The 23,100-nt window shown below is 41.9% G+C and overlaps 1 protein-coding gene across 1 annotated transcript; it reads left to right on the forward strand.

The window, feature by feature from the left end:
- The first annotated feature begins 19,852 nt into the window (after nt 1–19,852).
- On the forward strand, nt 19,853–22,551 carry LOC136716289 (serine/threonine-protein kinase N2-like). The gene has a single exon (XM_066693887.1). It carries the CDS (start codon nt 19,853–19,855, stop codon nt 21,149–21,151), a length of 1,299 nt encoding a protein of 432 aa, XP_066549984.1. The 3' UTR covers nt 21,152–22,551.
- Nucleotides 22,552–23,100: the final 549 nt, after the last annotated feature.

Genomic DNA, 23,100 nt, shown 5'->3' on the forward strand with positions numbered 1-23,100 from the left:
ATCAGCTTGGAACTGGTTTGCATCAAAGTGACAGTTTTGGGGAGGATGGCACCAAGAAGAGGCCAAATAGTTTGGAATTCTGCTATGAGATGTCTGGAGAAAGGGGCCTGTAGGTGATGATAACTCTTTGAAGTGGACGAGAGCCGAAATCCCGACATAGAGCTACGAACCCGGGCCAACCGGCATTTCCAAAAGATGGCATGGATTGACATCAGTCATAAATCAAGCCCCCCTCCAATAGGACACTGGGGGCTGAAACCGAAATCCAATCTCAAGAACTCAGGAACCAATCACCTATTGATCTGACAGACTATAAGGAACAGCGGACGGTCTTTCTCACTCTCTCTCTCACCTGAACCAGAAACTCGCTGCCACAGCTCAACCTGTAGCTCTGTTGCCAGAACCGGAACCAGAAACCAACCAAGTCTTTGCCGGCAACAGAAGAGTTAAACTGGGAGAAGGAGATTGAGCCGTACGAAGAATTCTTTTAAAGGACTTTATTAAATAAGGAACTTTACAGACTGCGCTGCCCGCCTGTGCCCACCTGATCAGTGGAGTTTTACAGCTGGACAATTGACTAAGTCGACTGTATACGAAAGTGTCAGTCATTTAAATAGCTATTGAGTCTTAAGAAACTTGACCCTTGGAACAAACAGGGCCCTGCTTTCCTCAAAGACTACATCTTCAAGTAACTACGGTGGAACCCCTGCTTACAAAGAAGATTTTGTGCACAACCTTGGAGCCTTCAAACCAGTGGAGAATCTGTTTGGAAACGACTCTACTTTCGCAAAACCCCAACTTCCAGGTGCATCGACTGAGTGGAAGTTCTTGGACAAAGCCGAACCGGACTGCCTTTGTTCCAAACCACACGGACCTCGTGCCGTGTGCTGTTATCTGAGCCCGAAGCCAGAGAGGCCTCTCTGCGACGAAGTTCAGATAAGTTTAACAGTTTGGAGTTCATGATTCATGACATTTGAGAAATCAATTAGAAATGTTAATCTGTGATTCATAACTCTAGAATGTGTAATATCATTTAGTTTTCTTAAATATAAACGTGTGTTGCATTAAACTGTTTTGTTGATAATTTTAGAATTAAAATCTGTCAACGCCGAGAAATATCTTCTCATTCCTGTTTAACTGTTTAGTCTGAAATTGACACAAGTTAATAGACATTAGATTATTGGTGGCCCTGCCTATCCTTAATCATTGAATAATAATCAGTTAAGGGAAATTGTGGTAACAAGTAATGATAGAATCTTTCTCGGCACCTAAACGTAAATGAGACCGATATATATATATATAACGAGAAGTTACCTGACATAAATACTAACCTGCGTAGTTATTTAATGTCTGACTAACAATACTAATGAGAGACTCACCTTCGTCTTACTAACCGGTATTGTAGTCAATGTGTTTATAACCTTTTTTGTTTAACGATTTGTGTTATCATATGCAATCCCATGGTCTTTGATTTGGTCACGGAAGTGATTTGTCTTTGATTTGTTGATCTAGAGTTGAATTTTAATTAGTTTTTCCCTTTTGTATAATTAGTGTAGTGCTACATTTAGTCTTTGTTTTGAATACATTTGACAATTTATATCTTTGGAATTGGTGTCTGCGTCCAATTATTACAGAAATTGAGTTCTACAAGATTCCAGGATTCGTGATAAGGTGACACTATCAATTCACTTCTTTAATTGAAATTTATAAGTGTACCTTACGCTACACAGGGCTCTCTGTTGCATCTCCAGTTCATATCATTTTCATGTGTGTTGGTCTTTTCCTGGGCTACCCTGCTTCATAGCTCCCTGAGAGGTATCAAGCCGGTTGACAATCAGCTTCTTCCTCCGTTGTGCAGAAGGTTGTATTTTGGGCAGCGCAGGGCATAATCTCATGTTCATTGGAAACCATTCTACACAAAATCAAACCCCAACCATTACCTGTGTAACTGCTCAGCAGGGATAATTACACATTACCAACATTATAACTATTCATAAATATGCTGTACTACACTTTACATGAATAAGGCATTAATTACCAAAATAAATCTAAATTTCATGTAAAATGTTACCCTTACCTGCAGTCTCTTAACTTCAGATTGCAAGGTTATAAGGTTACAAATAGTTGGAGGTCTACGCAGCCTGTTTGCTAGATTGAACCCAGAACTGTAACTCATTTTCTCCCCTCACCCCCTCATTCAAAGATTATTATATCCTCCACTGCCTCTGTCAACCACAAACACGATGCATCTCCTCCCGTTATCCTCCGTGCAGATGTTTTTCAACTGCTGCGAGGCTAAGCTGGAGTCTGGCTTTTACAAAACAAAGGGGAACCACTTCTGTGGGATGTGTGATCTCACAAATTGAGCTCAGCTGCCAATGTGAGTTACCGCCGTTAATAAAGACTAAGAAATACATTTCCTCACTCCAAGCGTTGACGTAGCAGCCGGTTCAGCGCTCTTGCCAGGCACATGTTGGCTCTGCACAGGGGTTTGAATGATCTTTGCCTGCAGTGCTGCCAACGCCGGCCCACAACGCCCAACGCCGGTCCACAATCCCAGGGTAATGTCAATGCAAATCGGCCCTGCCGTGATCTGATTCCTTGTTGGTGTCCTTTTACCTCAATCCACCAACTCTGGGTAAACAAACCTGTCCTCTTACTGCAGAAGTCATGAACGCCAAGAATCAAGCTTGTCTCTAATGCCTAGATTCTGGGACGGCACACTGGAGATAGTGGTGCAGTGTGGTGTGTGTGAAACCTGGGAAGCTCTCAGGGCTTTAGCTTCCCCTCTGCCTAGCTGATTTGCATTGTGCACTCGTGCCTCTGAAAAAAAGGGAATGCAGAGGAAGACCGCAGAAATCAATTAGTTCAAAACGGCAGCCTTATTTAAGTGTCCTAAAGATGCGACCTTCCATTACTGCCCCTTCAGTCTGGGGCAGCGCTGTTAATCAGATGGATGTGTCTTGGAACAGACAGGGACAGAGTCTGTGTGTGTGTGTGTGTGTGTGTGTGTGTGTGTGTGTGTGTGTGTGTGTGTGTGTAACTAGGCAGGAGGAGCACTGTCTGGGGAGCTGAAATCATTTATATGGGATGAAGCTATTAGCTAATGTAGTCTACTCAGCAGCCAGCGCTCCCTGGTCATTGCTACACTCAGCGACTTTCTCTGCTTAGCCCTGTGAGTGAAGCTTCAGTCCCACTGACCAAGGGATCTGTCTTAGAGGAGGTTTTACTCCCCTATCGTTACTTACATTCATTTCCTTGTTTCTGACCACATCCATTGTGGTCGCTCACCTTTAAAGCACAGATCTGCAAACTAGGAAATACGTTTGTCTAAACTGAGGTCAGTTCCCAACAGCACAGTATTTTCTTCCCCTTGTACCTCAACATATTAGGTGTCACCACCTAGTGGGTAAATAGGGGCAACACACAGGACTACGCCACCTCCTTTGATTTACGAGACGGGAACTCGTACTACCCAATCTCTCTCCCCGGGGCAGGCTCGACAGGAGCCCAAGACAATCTCCAGACGCACAGGTAAAAGGAATAACAGTTTATTAAATGAAATTGCAGTCAGGGCACGAAGACTATCCTGGATACCGTGAGTTGTACAGAAGCAAATGTAAAAAATAATTATAAATAAAACCTAGCTAAAACCGCCTTTAATCCCTGAGCACTTAAAACACTAAAAACCTTATCCAAAAATATAACAGAATACTAGTAAAATATTATAAAACTACCATTTCAATACAACTATAACACAAACACACAAGGACACTAATAACTCTCTTCCCCTGTTTTTCACAGCTGCGATCAGCGCTCGACCCGCACAGGTAAGTGAGGTGGATCTCCCGTGCTTTCTCTTCCCAGGAGCCCAGCCAGCACCCCATTGGCCAAAAGGACACGCGCAAGCTGGAAAACACAAAGGATAGTTAATCTAGAAAACTAGCTACAGCGCTTGTTTCAATCTGCCTCAGTGGGGCATCTTCAATTGACTCAGTGGCAGCAGAACCTCAGGCAGGATGAGAACTATCAATATTTAATGTTGGTTTCTCGCTGCAAACTTTAGTGTCTAATCCACAATCATACATTTTCTTTCTCCAGGTGCAGTTCAGAGAATGCCAGGGGGAGGAGGTAAACAGGAGATCTAGGTCTGTTCGCTGTAATGCAGACAAAGTTCAAAATAAAGCCAGTTCCAAAAAGTGCAAATGCCTGTGGCTCTTAATTGCCGTATTTAAAGCCTCCAATTTTACCTAGTGCGTTCTCGCTTACTGCAACCCCACTGCATACACAATCAACAAAAACCCATAGACTTAGCTGCTCAAAGCCCATGCCGTCAATGCTCTGCTGCCAAGTCCTTTGCATATGTTGTCGCCCTGTAGGGGTTCAGGATCTCCGCTTGCACCGTTTATAATCCACCAAGAAAAGAAGAAGTGAAAAGTTTGTCTCCGCAATACGTTCCACGGTCCATGTCTCAAGCCCTGGCTTCCCCCCTCCTTGCTCGTCCGTACTACTTGTCCAATGGTTTGCGCCCTGAAGGACTTTTTCTCTCAGCTTAAATACTGAAACAAAGAGCCAGGGGTGCAGGTGAAGGTAATTAGGAGCGAACGCGCAGGTGAGTCCAGTTGAGAATGTGGGCTGGTGGCGTGCGCTTGGCAAGAAAGACAATACATCAATCTAAACCCAATAAACCAATTATACAAAAAGAAAGGTGATACAACAAAATAATGAAGCCCGTGACATTAGATGAAGGAAAACATTTACAAACTGAGATAAGAAACACATGCAAACACACTCAGAAACATTTGGGGGCAAAGAATGAAAGCCATTGAGACTCACAATTACCTTAATGCATACGTTGTTTGTTCGGCTAAGAATTGTGCTGATCATTTGTTTCCAATGTGACCGACCCCAGTCCCTGTACAAGGCTGGTAGGTCAGACCCTGTGACAGAGACACTGCTCCCACAATCCCCCTCAGCCAGTGAACCCCCGAGTTATAAACAGGAGAGGGATGTACGTAGACCTTGTCACACTGGAGATCTGTCTTTAAAGCGGGAAGCTTTGAGATACAATCTTCAGCATAGCAAGGAAGCAGAAATCTTATCTCTATATTTTATGAGATAGGATAGATACTCTTTAAGGACTGGGCACAGGGGATAAGAGGCCAAACTCCGATTCCCTATCACTTGTGTAAGGCCGACCAGGAAGTGCCGTTCATGGGGTGAGTAAAAGGGAAGAGAGAGAGAAGGGGTAGTCTGTGTAACCTTACAGACATGGCCCGCCCCATGACCTACAACCCCTATTCTAACTGACAGCCCTATTGAGAAGACCACCATCTCTTTGTGTAGTATTGAATTGTGATCAGGTTCTCCCTCAGTCCCACATCCAATCCACCGGTAATCCCACAAGACCCTTCCATGTTGAAATGAACTCCTCAGATATTGAATTTTAACTATAGCAATAGAAATATCAGCACTGCGAGATGAGCAGAGACCATGTCAACAGGCAGAGGTGTGTTGGAGAGAGCTACATTTTATGCTTTGTTGCATTATGTAGCTGTATCTTCTCTCAGGGAATTAAGGCACAGCATGAAGCATATGACCATATCTGATTCCAGACAATGTACTATAATAGCTAAATATGGACATAAAATCTACAAAACCGGTAAAAAGACACACAAACAATTAAAGTCAAAATATTTGGATTTGCAGGTCTATTCTTGGCATCTGTAAACTTAAAATGCTTAAAAATAGGATCTTCTCTTTTCCCTTAGAATTAGTCAGAATTCAAGTTTCAAGAGTCTCTCGGCCTCCTCCTGTACATCGTTTGGTTGTCAAATAACACCATTTTAAAAATCGTTTTTATAGCCACAGTGGTTTAAACGTTTCGTATGACAGGCCTAATGAGAACAGACCCCCTACAATCATGTCTGCTGTACACCACACTGTTTCTCTCCACAGCAGTTCAATGCCCTGGATTGCTACCCAACCCTCCTCTAAACTGGGGAAAAACTAGAAACTGCCATTAGGTACTGAGCATCAGACCTCACTATGGGTGTCTTATAACAACAGCCCACAAGGGGGCAGGAGTTCATTTTAAATTAGAAAGTGGACAAATCCCAAACTGCAGTGAAGAACCCTTACTGGGAAAAGAAATACACCGATAATTATTACACTATTTAAAGTAATGTAGCAGGAAGAATATGGAGAAAATGAATGTGTCAATCACTGACTTGAGTAGTGACATCTGAGAGTTTCGTTTTTGATGAAATGAAAGAGAAGACAAACACAAATGCTTTAGCCTGGCAGAAGAAAGTTGATCCACTGTATACAGTGCACAGCAACCTATATGGTTTCTGTTTCTTCATGTTATAGCAGTAAGATAAGTCTCAAACCAATTTTGAACGTTACCAGAGAGAGCAATACAATGATTGAGTCGATTTAGGGTTTGCTATGGCCCCTGCCTGCAGCCTGAGTGACATTTTTCTTAGATGTCATGTTCATGAAGGAAATTGTTTATCTGTATGAATGCTGCTTTTTCCAAACATCTTTAAAGACTGTTGCTAGAATGGGATCCATAGGGCAGGGGGCATTTTTCAGCTATAATGTTAAGGAGCTTGGATTCATGTATCCTTTTAAAAGTACGTATAGTAGGCCTATTTAACACAGAAAGCATGGAGTGCTCTAATGCTGTACCGGTGGAATTAGTAAGGCTTGATCTAATGTTAATGATTTTGTTAATCAAAAACAGTGTAAACTCTTCACACTTTGATGAGGATTCCTGAATCAGTCGATCGGTGGACAATGAGGGGTTGACAATCTATCAATAGATACAAATAATATTCTATGATTGTTTTCACCATCATTTATTATCTTTGAGAAATGTGCTTGTCTTCCACAACGTCAAACCTCTGTTATTTACATCTACACCATTGGTTAGGCTCTCACGATGCAGTTCATTTACTTCTCCAAATTCGTTCAGGTTTTTAACCGTCCCTTTTCAGTTGGCAAGTGTGCTCGCTTTTCCAAGGTATTGCCCTGGTCAGAGATATCCTTTACACTTTCTCTGGTGCAACTAAATCAAAATCTGGTGTCAGATTACCATTCCACTAATTTGCCATGTGATGCACTGTAAAAGTGTCAATTGAGATGTGTTGATTCTTAATAAAAAGATTGGAGATAACAACTAGAGCTGATTCAGTGTTAAGATAATGCTTCCTAATGAATCACTCTACTATATAAGAAATGTCCAAGCCCCATGAAATGTTCAGGTCTAAGGTATGTCCAGAATTGTGAGTTGGATCTGTAACATGGTGGGTAAAATGAAAAGGATCTAGAAGCTCCATTCATTCAGTAGCATTGTGGTCTATTATGGACATAAACATTTAAATCACCGGTCATAAGAATGAGTGCATGGGTGAGTGTAGAAACAAGCTGAAGGAAAACATTTGAAAGAATATTTTTGACAAGGATCAATTTTATATCACATGCTTTACTGAAGGCTACACGGATTATTCCTGAGCACTAAAATACCTTAATAGCAGGTGAAGCGGTTTTGTCAGACTCTGCCATGATGGAGGCAGTGCTGTTCTCTTGTCTTGTTATTCGGTGGTCTCTCCTTGGTTAATCAATAAGGCATTCATTGCAATTCATTTCCAGAGCTGTGAATTTCGATACTTTTCGATACCCATTGTGATGTCACAGGGTCAAACTCTTACCAAATGCATGAGACTTGACAGGTGTGGAGAGATTTGAACACATTACTGAAGGTCACATGAGTTAAAAGAAATGTATTTAGCTGACACTTGACGTGAGATGCTGAAGACTAACCTGTTGTGCAGGTGGGAGTCCAGATTTCACCGACATCTCAGACATCTCAGCTGAGAGTTTTGTTTTTGATGAAATGAAAGAGAAGACAAACACAAATGCTTTAGCCTGGCAGAAGAAAGTTGATCCACTGTATACAGTGCACAGCAACCTATATGGTTTCTGTTTCTTCATGTTATAGCAGTAAGATAAGTCTCAAACCAATTTTGAACGTTACCAGAGAGAGCAATACAATGATTGAGTCGATTTAGGGTTTGCTATGGCCCCTGCCTGCAGCCTGAGTGACATTTTTCTTAGATGTCATGTTCATGAAGGAAATTGTTTATCTGTATGAATGCTGCTTTTTCCAAACATCTTTAAAGACTGTTGCTAGAATGGGATCCATAGGGCAGGGGGCATTTTTCAGCTATAATGTTAAGGAGCTTGGATTCATGTATCCTTTTAAAAGTACGTATAGTAGGCCTATTTAACACAGAAAGCATGGAGTGCTCTAATGCTGTACCGGTGGAATTAGTAAGGCTTGATCTAATGTTAATGATTTTGTTAATCAAAAACAGTGTAAACTCTTCACACTTTGATGAGGATTCCTGAATCAGTCGATCGGTGGACAATGAGGGGTTGACAATCTATCAATAGATACAAATAATATTCTATGATTGTTTTCACCATCATTTATTATCTTTGAGAAATGTGCTTGTCTTCCACAACGTCAAACCTCTGTTATTTACATCTACACCATTGGTTAGGCTCTCACGATGCAGTTCATTTACTTCTCCAAATTCGTTCAGGTTTTTAACCGTCCCTTTTCAGTTGGCAAGTGTGCTCGCTTTTCCAAGGTATTGCCCTGGTCAGAGATATCCTTTACACTTTCTCTGGTGCAACTAAATCAAAATCTGGTGTCAGATTACCATTCCACTAATTTGCCATGTGATGCACTGTAAAAGTGTCAATTGAGATGTGTTGATTCTTAATAAAAAGATTGGAGATAACAACTAGAGCTGATTCAGTGTTAAGATAATGCTTCCTAATGAATCACTCTACTATATAAGAAATGTCCAAGCCCCATGAAATGTTCAGGTCTAAGGTATGTCCAGAATTGTGAGTTGGATCTGTAACATGGTGGGTAAAATGAAAAGGATCTAGAAGCTCCATTCATTCAGTAGCATTGTGGTCTATTATGGACATAAACATTTAAATCACCGGTCATAAGAATGAGTGCATGGGTGAGTGTAGAAACAAGCTGAAGGAAAACATTTGAAAGAATATTTTTGACAAGGATCAATTTTATATCACATGCTTTACTGAAGGCTACACGGATTATTCCTGAGCACTAAAATACCTTAATAGCAGGTGAAGCGGTTTTGTCAGACTCTGCCATGATGGAGGCAGTGCTGTTCTCTTGTCTTGTTATTCGGTGGTCTCTCCTTGGTTAATCAATAAGGCATTCATTGCAATTCATTTCCAGAGCTGTGAATTTCGATACTTTTCGATACCCATTGTGATGTCACAGGGTCAAACTCTTACCAAATGCATGAGACTTGACAGGTGTGGAGAGATTTGAACACATTACTGAAGGTCACATGAGTTAAAAGAAATGTATTTAGCTGACACTTGACGTGAGATGCTGAAGACTAACCTGTTGTGCAGGTGGGAGTCCAGATTACACCGACATCTCAGACATCTCAGCTGAGAGTTTCGTTTTTTCTGAAATTAACTATAGAACTGTAACTCTATTGTTGGGCAGGCATTGTGCAATTGCATTATGTCTCTTTTGTATCTGTACTTAATTTAGAACAATTTGCACATTATATTTTTCACTTTGACATTATGGACATTTTCTGTGTTGATCAGTGGCCAGAACTCCTGATTAAATCCATTCTGATTTCATGTTTTCACAATGAAAAACACAAAAGTCCAAGAGGACTGAATACTTTTGAGAACCACCGTAATAGTCCTTAGCAGTACTGTCAGATATTTTGAATGATATAACAATCTGTTCAGACAATGAAGAGATACTCTTAACTGTGTGAAACATAGTTACAACCAGCCCTTCTTTCCAGTGCAAACAATTTGAACAAGATTTTCTAACTTGTATTGCACCAACCTGAGGGAATATATGAGTTGATGCATTAATAGTATCAATATTAACATAATGGAAATTATTGTATGTGTTCCATAAACCAAGAAAAGTAATAATTTCAAATGTTGTGACATTTTCTGTTATTGTGGTAAAATGCAAAGCCTTCTCAGGAATCTCTTTCTGTGATTTTTTTTTTGATCAGGACATTCATTATATCTAAAGACTTTGAGAGATTCATAATGTGCAGGATCAGGAAGATGGATAGATGTGTTCTCTCTAAAGTTAGATGTTTAAAAAAATATTTTCCAATTTTGAAGATTTTATTAAAACAATCTTCAAATAAAATGTGGTTTGAGGGAAAAGTATTGACATGAGTTTGGTTCTGTCAATGTACGTTTTCCAGAACTGTTACAGGTAGGCCTAACGACAAATGAATAGCAACGTTTGTTAAAAGGTATGTTCCTGCTGAGATTCCCAATACAGTCACACAGTAGTGGTCAAACGTTTCAATAACCTCCTTCATTTCGTGACGCTCTCTGACCAGTGTTTAACTTAGGCCGATATGGAGCCTGTGTCACCAGTGTGACTAGAGGTGACTCCCTGGCCAGTGCAAGGGCAGGAAAGGAAAAAGAATAAGGTATGAACGTATGTATCAATGAAATATGTCCAGGTTTGGAGTTGCTGCTGCGGAGAATCTTAAATCACCACCTGAGCCCATGACTAATATGTGGTTAGGAAATTAATGAGTCACTTGTGTGTGTTGGGGATGGTGCAGTTAGTTTGCAGGATCTGATTTAGGGGAATTATAGATTTGGTGGTTGAAGGTTAATCCTGTGCGGGAACAGGGGGGCACTGTGAGTCGAGGAGCCAGTCATGGGGGGCAAAGAGATCAATTGGGGTGCCTGAGTTAGCGCCAGGGAGAAACCGTTTTAAGAGGGAGCGAGAACAGTGCTGCGCCTTATATATATAAAGTCAGAGAAATGCCACACCCTAGTGGGTGCTTAGGGGCCACTACGCTCCACGTCCACGCCACCTCCTTTGTTACATGAGGGAGGAGCTCGTCTACCCACACCAATTCTCTCCCCAGGCAGGCTTTGCAGTTCCCCAAGACACTCCCACACAGGAATATCAAGGTTTATTAAATGGAATTCCATGCAGGGCACGAAGCCCGTCCTGGATGTCACAAGTCGTAAAGAATATGACATTACAATTCTATAGAAAACCTAGCTGTAACCGCCTTTAAACCTAGGGCGTATAAAACACCAAGAACCATACCCAAACATTACTATAAAAAAAAAAAAAAACCTAAAAAGGAAACTAGTAAATAAAACCATTTCCATACAACAATACAAACAGACTAAGGCTCTAGTAAAACTTCTTCCTCTTCCTTCAACAGACACGAGGGACCTCGAGCCACACAGGGGAGTGGCGTTAACCTCTCCTCCTCTTCCCAGCAGCCTGACAGCGCCCCGCCGGCTAATCTGACACCGGCAGGCTAGAAACAAAAGATGATTAAAAGAGAACTTGCAAAGCCCTCTTATGCACAGTCAACAAAAACCCATGGACTTAGCAGCTCGAAGCTCACACCATCAATGCTCTGGTGCAAAGGCCTTGGTGTAGATCATCACCGTCTCGGGGTTATGGATCTCTGTTTGCACTATTTACAATCCACCAAGAAATAAAGAGTTCATCTGTGGCCACGGCCACGGTTCCCCCTCTGGATTTCTCCTGCCTCATTTCTGCTCCTAACCACCTCACAATGTCCTCAATCTGTTTTCCTCTCTGCTGATTGATCTCGCTCAGCTTAAATACTGAGATAGAGAGCCGGGGTGCAGGTGATGGTCATTAGGAAAGAGCGTGCAGGTTAGTCCAGGTGAGAATGTAGGTTGGAAACATGTAATACAGAAAACCAATAAACCAATTATACAAAAAAAGGGATAAAACAAATTAGAGAAGCAAGGAAACAAACTTCATCAGTGAAAAGAACAAAAATAAGTGCACACAACAATATAATTGAGTAAAATAAATACAATAATAAACCAATTAGTAATCAATTGCCTGTCATGCACCGCCCGTGACAGAAATACATCTGTTGCAGGAACACCGACTCCCTCTTATTACTTGTTGTGTTTGTCAGTGGTGAATCCAGTAGTGAAAAGCCTGAAAAGCTACAGTAGATTTAGGCTGGTTGTAGTTAGTTTGTTTATTTATCAATTCATTTATATGACTTACTTCCTAGCAGATGCCCTTACACACTATTTGTTTGAAAACCTAATTATGGTCACTTACTAATGAACGTTGTACAGCTTTCAAAACGGTCTATAGGTTTTAAAAATCACATTCTACTCAGACCCCTTTTGAAAACCAGTCTGGTAATGTGAGATCAAATCTAGCAATTCAAACCTATTTGAAACCTCTATTGCAGAGCCAGGTCACTATGTCACTGGGGAAGAAGGCAGAACTTTGAGATCATTATAGAGAGATGTGACATCCCATTACAGACTGTACAGTCTTGACTTCTGACTCTCCTTGAATGAAGAAATAAGCCCATGAAGCTAATAAAGAAGGACTGAAAACAGTGCTAATGTTGATTGCCTTTTGTCTATATATATATTTTTAAAATGTCCCACAGCATAATGAATCACATCCCCCGACAGCTGACAGCACCTTTAAGCTTACAGATGGCCTGTATCATTACATCAGCTAAAAAAGATGGGGAGCTGTGGTTACTTTGGCACCCAATAGGAGGTAATGCCAACAATGTCAACTAGAATATGTGATCATAACCATAGTATCACTTACATTGAAATCTATTCACAAAAGATTAACCAAACATTCAATGCCATAGTGAGGAAAAATGTCAATCAGGGCAAGAGTGTCTATGTGTCGGATTTAGGGGCAAATGGACTGTCTGCTGAAGATTCTGTTAACCCCTGGCTTTATCTGAATCCAGGCCTGATATTGGGGTGGTTACATGTGCCCCTGGACCCCTGAAAACATGCCCTTGTAGCCTGCAATCTTAATGTTAAATGCATTTATTATGGCTATATACCATGGGGGGCAAGAGGTGAAGGGCCAGTGAAGTTGATGTAAGTGGGTGGGTCAGTGCTAGCTGCTGTAGCACAACATCTTCTCTTGTGTAACATATCAGAGACTAACACAGGTGGATTCAAGTGCGTACTCAACCAAAAGAATAAGACAAAAGTACAAGGGGGAGATCTAGAAGGTGTCGTAAAGAACATGCCAGAGGAACATCCATTGGGCAGACATGCAAAACCAAGAGATCCAAAGGGGAGGTGATAAGGAGAAAACAATAGATCAGGCACACTATTAGACAGGTGACAAACACAGACTGCTCATTAGTGGCTCTGTAAAGAAGACAGGACTTCACAGTGACTGAAGCACAAACAGGGGTTGAAGTGCAGGGCAGAGTGGAGTCAGTGGAGCTGGTAGGGACAGTTAGAACCAATGAGAGCAGAGGGTTAGTAGGACAAGTGCACATGGTGTGTAGGAATGTTAAATGAATAATTGCTTATTGACAGAGGGAGACTGTCGAGTATTCAGGTGATGAGGATGACCTCAAGTGGCGAACAGGGGAAGTGCAGTCATTCCCTCAATGACTCTCCCTTCTTTCCTCTGCTCTCCCCCACCACCACTAACCACATCCCACTTCAGTCATCTTCGGGTTGGCTGTTTCTGCCTCACCATCTTTCCCTTTTAAATTATGAACTATATTAAATTCCTTGAAAAGGCTTTGATTACATTCAATATTATGTTCAAACGATGCATCCTAACCATCCCCTAGTTCCTGACATTAGGTATATCAACATTATGGTTCTACATCTGACACATACAGACCCACCCTGCTGTCCTAGGTCTTTGTTTGATATTATAAAAACTATATATACACCTCTGCTGTGCCGCTCTGGTGTCCCGGGCTGTAGGCTCATCACTGCTCATCACTTATGAGCTGCATTAAACAAAGTCTAGTGAAATAACTTGATTAAAATCTAATCATCTAATTAATTATCCAATTAAGTACACACAATTTACAGTTGAACAGTCACACTTGTGTTTTCCACCTTTGTAAATGGTCAACACAAAACCTATTGAACAAGAAAAGGCCAGAAGAGAGTAACATGTTGGACCTCACATTTTATAAACTTATATTTGGGCTTTTAAAATGACTGCTGCAAAATAGTGAAAGTAGTTTAATGTCAGCATTATGTTGAATGAGGAAGAGGCTACTTTAAATGGAGTGGTTATTGAGCTATACATATTGTTACGCCGCACATTACCCATACCTGGGCATGACTATCAGTTAATCAGGGAGCTTTCACCTGGCAGTGAATGCACAGAGAAAAATCCTGCAGAGCTTTGTATGCCATTTAAGAAGGCTGTAGAAGATGTATATCCCCATTAGAATTTGGCTTCAAGTATCTGACAGTGTAATCCAACCCATCATGTTATATGGAAGTGAGATATGGGGTCCCGTCAGTGAACAGCATTACACCAAATGGGAAAAACAACCGGCAGAAACTCTACACATTGAATTCTGCAGAAATATATTACAAGTACAATGCAAAACACCATACACTGGATGAAGGGCTGGATAAAGCCATTACCCACTGCTTTTTAAAACCCCAGACAATAGCATTGAAATTCTGGTCCCATCTAAAAAATAAACAATCCAGATTCACTCCATCACAAGGCTCTCCGATCCCAAGAGCTCAGAGCGCAAAAGAGTCCAATCAGGCAGCTGGTGCTGAAGCTGCCATCACTAACCTCAGCTAATACTGACCCACACTGCTCACACAAAACCAATCAGAGCTGACCACACTGTGACACACAGAGCCAAATCAGAGCTGACCACACTGTGACACACAGAGCCAAATCAGAGCTGACCACACTGTGACACACAGAGCCAAATCAGAGCTGACCACACTGTGACACACATAGAAAACTCTTATCTGGAGTTCTGGAATAACTAAACTAAAGCTTGTAAAGTAAACTTGACTGCTATCGGGCCCTAAATGGAAATGACACCCTGGCCGATTATCTCTTCACTGTCAGAGATACAAAGCACAGACATTTCCTGACCAAGTACAAGCTCAGTGACCACAGCCTGGCCATAAAAACAGGCCGACACAGACAGACCTGGCAGGCCAGAGAGGACCGGCACTGTGGTCACTGTGTGACAGGACAGGTGCAGACAGAGAAGCACTTTCTCCTGCACTGCTACAAAGATGCATCAATGAGGGAGACATTTATCCAAAGAATCACCCATTCTTTCCCCAATTACCCAAAACTCACCCACACAGAGAAACAAAAACTTGCCCTGGGAGAAAAACACACAGCCCCATTAGTGGCAAAATATGCAGCTGCCTCCCCCAGCCTTAGGGACCCACAGTGAGTGCTCGGCACAGTGCTGTGCAGGCAGACTGTGAAGCTGGAGATGTTCTTGATCCAGTGGAGTTCCAGTTCCAGTACGAGGGAGGCCCAGCTGTAGCAGAACCATCTGAAAGGAGCCGCCGAGGACGGACACTTGCTGGGACTGGTTGGAGCCCAAGGAGGACCTTGGTCGGCGAGCAGGCTACTGGAGAGGCAGCACACCCTGGATCCAGATCCTTGGACTACAGGCACTGGGTCTCAGCGAGAGGACCGCTGACAAAATTGAGAAATTTTAACTTTAATTTCTACCGTAAGGAGATGGCACGAAACCTGGGTGTCATCTGTGATCATAATCTATCATTTGAATTACACATTCAGAATGTGTCGAGATCTTCCTCCCTCCAGCTTAGAAACATTGCTAGACTAAGACAATTCCTCTCGTTACAGGACACTGAGAAATTGATACACGCATTTGTTACATCTAGATTGGATTACTGTAATGCCATTCTGTCACGCAGCACTAACAGAGCTAACAGAGAACAGAACTTCAGTTAGTCCAAAATGCTGCTTCAAGAATTCGAAATAATACAAAAAAACCTCCTTCCCTCAGCCAGGGCATTGAAAATGGGTCATGGATGGGTATTCCAGCATGACAATGACCCATAACACACAGCCAAGGCAACAAAGGAGTGGCTCAAGAAGAAGCACATTAAGGTCCTGGAGTGGCCTAGCCAGTCTCCAGACCTTAGTCCCATAGAACATCTGTGGAGGGAGCTGAAGGTTCGAGTTGCCAAACGTCAGCCTCGAAACCTTAATGACTTGGAGAGGATCTGCAAAGAGGAGTGGGACAAAATCCCTCCTGAGATGTGTGCAAACCTGGTGGCCAACTACAAGAAACGTCTGACCTCTGCGATTGCCAACAAGGGTTTTGCCACCAAGTACTAAGTCGAAGGGGTCAAATACTTATTTCCCTCATTAACATGCAAATCAATTGATAACTTTTTTGAAATGCGTTTTTCTTGATTGTTTTGTTGTTATTCTGTGTCTCACTGTTAAAATACACCTACCATTAAAATTATAGACTGATCATTTCTTTGTCAGTGGGCAAACGTACAAAATCAGCAGGGGATCAAATACTTTTTCTCCTCACTGTAAATATATATATATATATAATTGTGTAGGCTATTGAAAGGGTCTTTGCTGCTTGAATGTTTAACTGCTACATACTGTAGAAATTATTGATGGTATATAATTAGAATTTAAGCACATTCCTCTAAAGGAAACATATTTGTGAGTGTTCCTTAATTAAAAAAACTCATTAACAGCTAGTTTAAGTCAAATACTTTACTTGCAAAATATTTCAGTGCAGGATAACAAAAATATATTATCTGTGCATTAATCAAATGTATTATCAAAATAGTAACTACAATTAAAATATAGTATCAGTGACAGTTGGCGATATTTGAAAAATGTCGGTGCATCGTTTTTGTTTCTGTTTTACTTCAACTTTAATTCAACTGGAGACCTGTATACAACATATTGGAAAAACTGTGGGTGTGTATAAAAGTGCTCTCTAACCATAACTTGCATGGAACTACTTTTAAAAAGATTTTTTAAATCTGTTTTTCAGGAGTTTTAATATACAACCTTAGAAGTAATGTGTAGAAATTCTACACAAAAAATGTGTTAATAGTACTAGTATGACACATTTTGTGTTATTTTCTACACAATATGTGCAGGTACTGTCTTTCTTCTAACGCATGACAATAAAGTAATTTCAGCCAAAAATACCAAGAAAGTGTAATTTAGTTGTTTTATTTTCTTCTCCCCAAGATTAATCATGTTATCCGTCATCTCTCTCTCTTTCTGTGGTTGTTTGCCTTTGTTGATTAAACTGATGTTGAAGGAATGTTGACAATTCGACATCGATTCCATTTGCAAATCCAACCAATTTTCAATGTATATTCAACGTTGAAATATGATGTTGAAACAACGTTGTTTCTAATGTATTTTGTCTGCTGGGTTAACAATTGTTAATGTTCCAATTTAATTGACAGTAGTTTAACACTTATCTCTTTAAAAGTTCAATCATTTAACTTCATTATTTCATTTCCTCAATTGCTTTAGAAAAATATCCGCTTTATAACATTACACAAATACCAATCCAGAACACAATGCAACATTGATTTTTCAAACTAAAAGACATGTATTTACAGCAGTCGGCAGAATTTACAGAGAAGTGCAGCGACTCTCACTGTCCCCCCTGTTGAACTTTGAACTCTTGCAGCAGCTTCCCCAGATGTTGACCATCATGGAGTTTGACAGTGAAAGAAGCTGTTCACGTTATTACCCCATTATTTTGGAAAAAAGACTGATCTGTGTGAAAATATGTATCAGGGTTTTATAGTTTTTATGCAGATTCTCTTCATCATTTTGAAAGCAGTTTCACTGTTGTTGAAGATGTAAGATCACTGTTAGTATATGACCAGGTCACAGCTATGCAGGCTTGTGATACAGTTATCAAGCTACGCTTTGCCAGAGGTGGGTTTCTGTCTGGTATTACAGGGGAATTACATTGTTTTTTGTTGTTGCGTATTTCTCTGTGTTGCCATAACTGTTTAAGTTAAGACTGACCTGCAACATGAATAAATCAATAAATAAATAATAATGGGCATAAACAGCTTTGACAACACAGAGAAGCATGCAACACAATACAGATCATTCAGTGGCACTTTATGAGAGCGTACAGTTTCACAGGAGGTGATGAGCATTAATAATTAGAACTACAAAATGAAGACTTGCTGAATGTTAATAACAGTCCAGATTGGAGCTAATCCCACCACCCGTGTGTGTGCTCGTATTTGAGTTAAATGTGTTGATTCTTGTATCAGACAGGTAATTCAGCTGTAACATCAGGTTTAAGGACACATCAACTGTAACACATCCATTGTAAACTGTTTTATAGTCTACAGCTATATACACATAATATTTCAACATTAGTTTTAAAATAATTTCTCCACTTTAATTGTATGCTGAATAAACCTTCAAAATTGTAACACTTATAAATGTGTTACAGTCCTTAACCGTTTATTTACATTAACATTCAAGTAAAAAAAAAAATGGTTTTCAACATTAATTATCATCGTTTACGGATAGTGTAATATGTTTTTACAGTTGTGAACACTGATTATACGGTAGTTTGTCATTAAAGAATGAGAAACGTATTTCAACCTTCATTATTACAGTTAATTCACATTGAAAACTACGGACATGTGTCCAGTGTAGCCTGTCTGTTCAGATAGTGTCTGAGCGGCAGGATGCTCAGGCGCAATTGAGCGCACAGTTTGCACACTTGTGTCCACGTTGTCACAGCGCTGCCAGGCCGCTGCTTTGTCACCGACCATCCTGCGACCTTGCACAGCGTCCTATACAGCCCACAGCACGAAAAGCATCTCAAACACAAGATCTGGACACACAGAAAAGTGTTCCCTCCAACATGTTTCCCTCATGTGGAAGGAGATGGGGGTTTAAATGACATGCTCTTTAGCATGTAGCAACAGCAAATGCACAGCCACACAATGTGCTCGCAGTCTGAGCCTTCAGCCCATGACTCAGTTCAGATTGAGAAAATCCCATTGCGCATGCGTTTGGACCTCTATCTGCTTCTGTTTCAAATGCTGAACAAAGAGACACAGATTTAGTTTGCAAGTCTCCCAACTGCTATATGTTTGCATTACATATATAATTGTATATCGGAATGCAAAACACACAGCCGGTGTCGTCTCATTGCTTTCATGGAAACACGCTGCGGTTCACTTCATATGGTTTCATGCCTAATTCGGATTAGTCCCTACGCGTCGCGCTCAGTTTCACAGCGCATTGACAGCTGATGAGCGCAGCGCTGTCACTGCAGTCAGACACTGTGTTCACACTGCAGACTCGACCAATACAGTCACTGAAGACAAGTGTGCGCTGCTTCACTAGCACTCACTCGCCTCTGCGTTTTTCTGTGCACATGTGAGCGACATTCACCAGTGCATGTGCGCACATATGGCTGATAGACGTGACAGAGAGTGAAATGAATACAGTCCAGTCGTCTGAGCTATACTGTCGGTGCCGGTATTTTATTTTGCGTGGCTTGAGATGCGTCACTCATGACGCGTTTCTCCGCCCAGGGCCGCTGCGCTCATATTGACAGACAGGCCGCATTGAACACTTTAAAACACGGGTGCAAGTTTACACCGGCCCAGCAGCGTCACATATTAGTTGAGGCGGCCCTGGGCCAGATGCGTCCTTTCCCCGAGACAGCGGAGGAGATCCGCGAGCGAACTGTGCCCCACACGTCACCATGGCGACGTGAACGCTATGACGTCACACTGGGTCCCGATACATAAATAGCGCTGCTTGAGCCGAAGCATTCAGATCCTGAGCTCACCTGACAGAGTTGACGACCCACGACACGCCTTAGCGACCCGCCTGTTCTTGGACCATCTACCAGAGAAAATGTTTTTTCAGGGGAGAATCCTGCCGCTAGTTTTTCCAGCAGCGCTGGTGCTTATGGGCTGGTATTGGTATAAGTCGCGCAAGAACAAGCCCGACCCCAGTACCGACACGGAGGAATGTGCTGGAGAGCAGCTGCAAAAAACACACAGCCCAGCGGCGGAGGAGGAGTTTGAATATCTGGAAGAAAATGAACATCAGGAGGTCGAGTTTGAACATCTGCAGAAGGAGCAGAATGAACACCTGGAGATGCAGGAGTTTGAGCAGCTGGAGAAGGAGATTGAAGACCTGGAGGAGTTTGAAGATCTGGAGAAGCGTCTCGAAGATGGTCTAGACCTCGATCTCCCACAGCCAGATGTGACGGGGCAATTTCATTGTTGTCTGGCGGAATTCAAATGTGTCGCTGTTCTAGGGCGCGGCGCATTTGGAAAGGTGCTGCTTGCCGAGTCGAGAAGAACGACCCAAAGATTTGCCCTCAAGGCCATTCAAAAAAGAGGGGCTGTTGACAGTCAAGATGTTGCAAGCCTCATGTGTGAGAGGAGCGTCTTGCAGACTGTGAGCAGCGTGCACCACCCTTTCTTGGTGAACTTCTACGGCTCCTTCCAGACTGAGGAGCACTTGGTCTTCATCATGGAGTACGTCGCAGGGGGAGACCTCACGCTGGACGGAGAAGCGATCTCAGAGCCCCGGGCTGTATTCAGTGCTGCTTGTGTGGTGTTGGGGGTGGATTTCCTTCACAGGCACAATATCGCACACAGGGATCTGAAGCTGCCCAACCTGCTGATGGACAGACGAGGCTTCGTGAAGATTGCAGACTTTGGTCTGTGCAAGGAAAATATGGGTGCAAGTGACCGGACAAGTTCATTATGCGGGACTCCTGACTTCCTTGCTCCAGAAGTCCTGTCGGAGGAGTCCTACACCCGTGCAGTTGATTGGTGGGCACTGGGGGTCCTGCTCTTTGAGATGATGGTGGGCGATTGTCCTTTTACCGGAGTCAATGAGCGGGATCTGTACGAGAGTATCATGAATGATCCAGTGCCATTCCCCCAGCACCTGTCAAACGAAGCAGTCTCCGTTATGACAAGGCTGATGAGCAAGAATCCTGCTTGGCGGCTCGGGGCCGGAGAGCGAGGCGCCCAAGAAGTGATGCAGCACGCCTTCTTCAGGAGCGTGGACTGGCCTGGGCTGGAGGCACAGAGGGTAACGCCTCCATTTGTGCCCACCGTCAGAGAGCACAAGGATGTGGGTGATGATTTAACATCTGAAGCCCCAGTCCTCAGTCTTTGCTCCAGGGTCCTCAGCCCGGAGGAGCAGGACTTGTTCCAGGAGTTTGACTCCGTCGCAGACTGGTATTAAATGCCACTGGAGAGATGCCAACACTGGAACAAAGAATGACGACGCCACCCCAGACAGCCCCATCCCGACTCCAGGACACCGCCTTCTCAGAGGGACCTCGTCTCCGCCAGCACTGGAAGAAATTTTTGGTTGTGGAGGAGTGCACCAATAAGAAAACACATGTGGACCATCAAACAATTAGAGAAAGAAATCAAACAAGATAATTGACTGTAAAAAATTGGAAGTTGAATACAGTTAAGGCAACCAGCTACACAGTATAGTCAACTTTTGGGCACAATGTTGAACAAACTAGAATTAATGATTGCTTTCATCAAGATTTCTTGCCCAGCAAATGCAATGAGTAATTTCATTTCTAAGTTGAATTAACATGAGATTAAACATTGCATGGACTTAAAGGTTCATATTACGAGGACTTGAATTCCTGGGTTGTCTTAACAATTTTGTTATCTTCTCACTTCATTGCATTATGGACAGAAGACTTTCTTGCTCACTTCCAATAAAATGTTGATTTAAACAACAAACATTTCATGCACTTGAGTGTCATACAAACATTGGTGGCTTAACAGACACAAAATCCTATTCAAAAGAGAATACTGTAGCCTGTGCTTTAACCCTTACATGCATGAATTACAAGACATCCGTCTTCCCCCTTCCTTGAAATGACTGCTCTAACAGTGGACAGGTCAAAACAGCTTTTCCAATGCATTCCTCTCAATCATGTTATGTTAGATGAGTGATTACTTCAAGAAGGGGAAGAAAGGATGTGAAAGGGTGTTTTCTAAGATAATTAAAAACAGGACTTGAAAAGTGAACACTTGTAAACATTTGGTTTGGGCATCAAAGTGGCTCTAAATAACATTTCTGAAAGTAAAATACCTATTTTCTAAAAATAGAAAAATGTACTGAAAGGATATAGGATACAGGCTGAACATCCTATTCCATATATGCACGACAACACCTGTATTGTAGGAAGTCCACTACAGTGCTTTCTTTCTTTCATACCCAGAATAAAATGTCATGTTTGTCACACCATACTTTAAATTAAACACGCTGTTTGCACATCCAAGAGGTTCTGTATATCCTATTTACAACCCAAAATAAGCTGAAATGTTCTCTGGTACACATAAAACAAACCAAAAACTTGGTCAAACCCAACATCATGTTTGTCAGACCTTATTTAAACTGAAATATTTGGTTTGCACATCCAAGTGATTCTGTACAGCCTACATATTTATTTTTTGCTTGCAACAAAAGCTGTACTGCATTATATCCACTACAGTGCTCAGAGTTCTTCATATGAAGAGAACTCGATTAACTAAAAATGTTGTCGATCTCATGCATGATGTTGATCACACCTCACTTGATTATATAATTGATGAGATATCAAGACTTCTGTGGGTGGAGGTTATCCTCACAGCAAGAGCTTGGTTGTGAGAGACTGCAGCCTAGCAGAGCACTGAGAGCCAAGGTCCTTCAAGACCAAAAATCACCTCAAAAGCAGATTTCAGTTATTTTTGGGAAATCAATGTTCAGAGTGTAGAGAAGGCCAAACAGCAGAGCAAATGGAGCAGGAAAATCACGGACATCTTAAAACACAACAGCTTCTTTTAACACAACGGCGACACTTGTGACTGTTGGAAATGACTTGGAGGTCTACATCATCCTCGATGGCTGTGAGGATGCCAATGTTGATGCCGTTGGTGCAGCTCTCCTTGGGCTCAGTGTCCTGGATACAACAGAGAAAAACAGAGAGTTGAATTTGTGGTGAATATCAAAATCAATCATGTACTACAATCAATTCATGTACTGAAATGGTATTGATTGGAGATATACGTATTCATTAATAGCATGGCGTAAAAAAAAAAAAAAAAAAGTTATCGTTCCCACTTGGGTCCACACACACAATTATCGATGTGGAGATCTACAAAAGTGGAGGACAATACACGTTT

The sequence above is a fragment of the Amia ocellicauda genome, chromosome 20, assembly GCF_036373705.1.
Source record: "Amia ocellicauda isolate fAmiCal2 chromosome 20, fAmiCal2.hap1, whole genome shotgun sequence".
NCBI lineage: Eukaryota > Metazoa > Chordata > Actinopteri > Amiiformes > Amiidae > Amia > Amia ocellicauda.

Bases quoted from the DNA above. Each gene is read 5' to 3' on its own strand.
- LOC136716289 (XM_066693887.1), top strand. From the start codon at position 19,853: ATGGGCTGGTATTGGTATAAGTCGCGCAAGAACAAGCCCGACCCCAGT.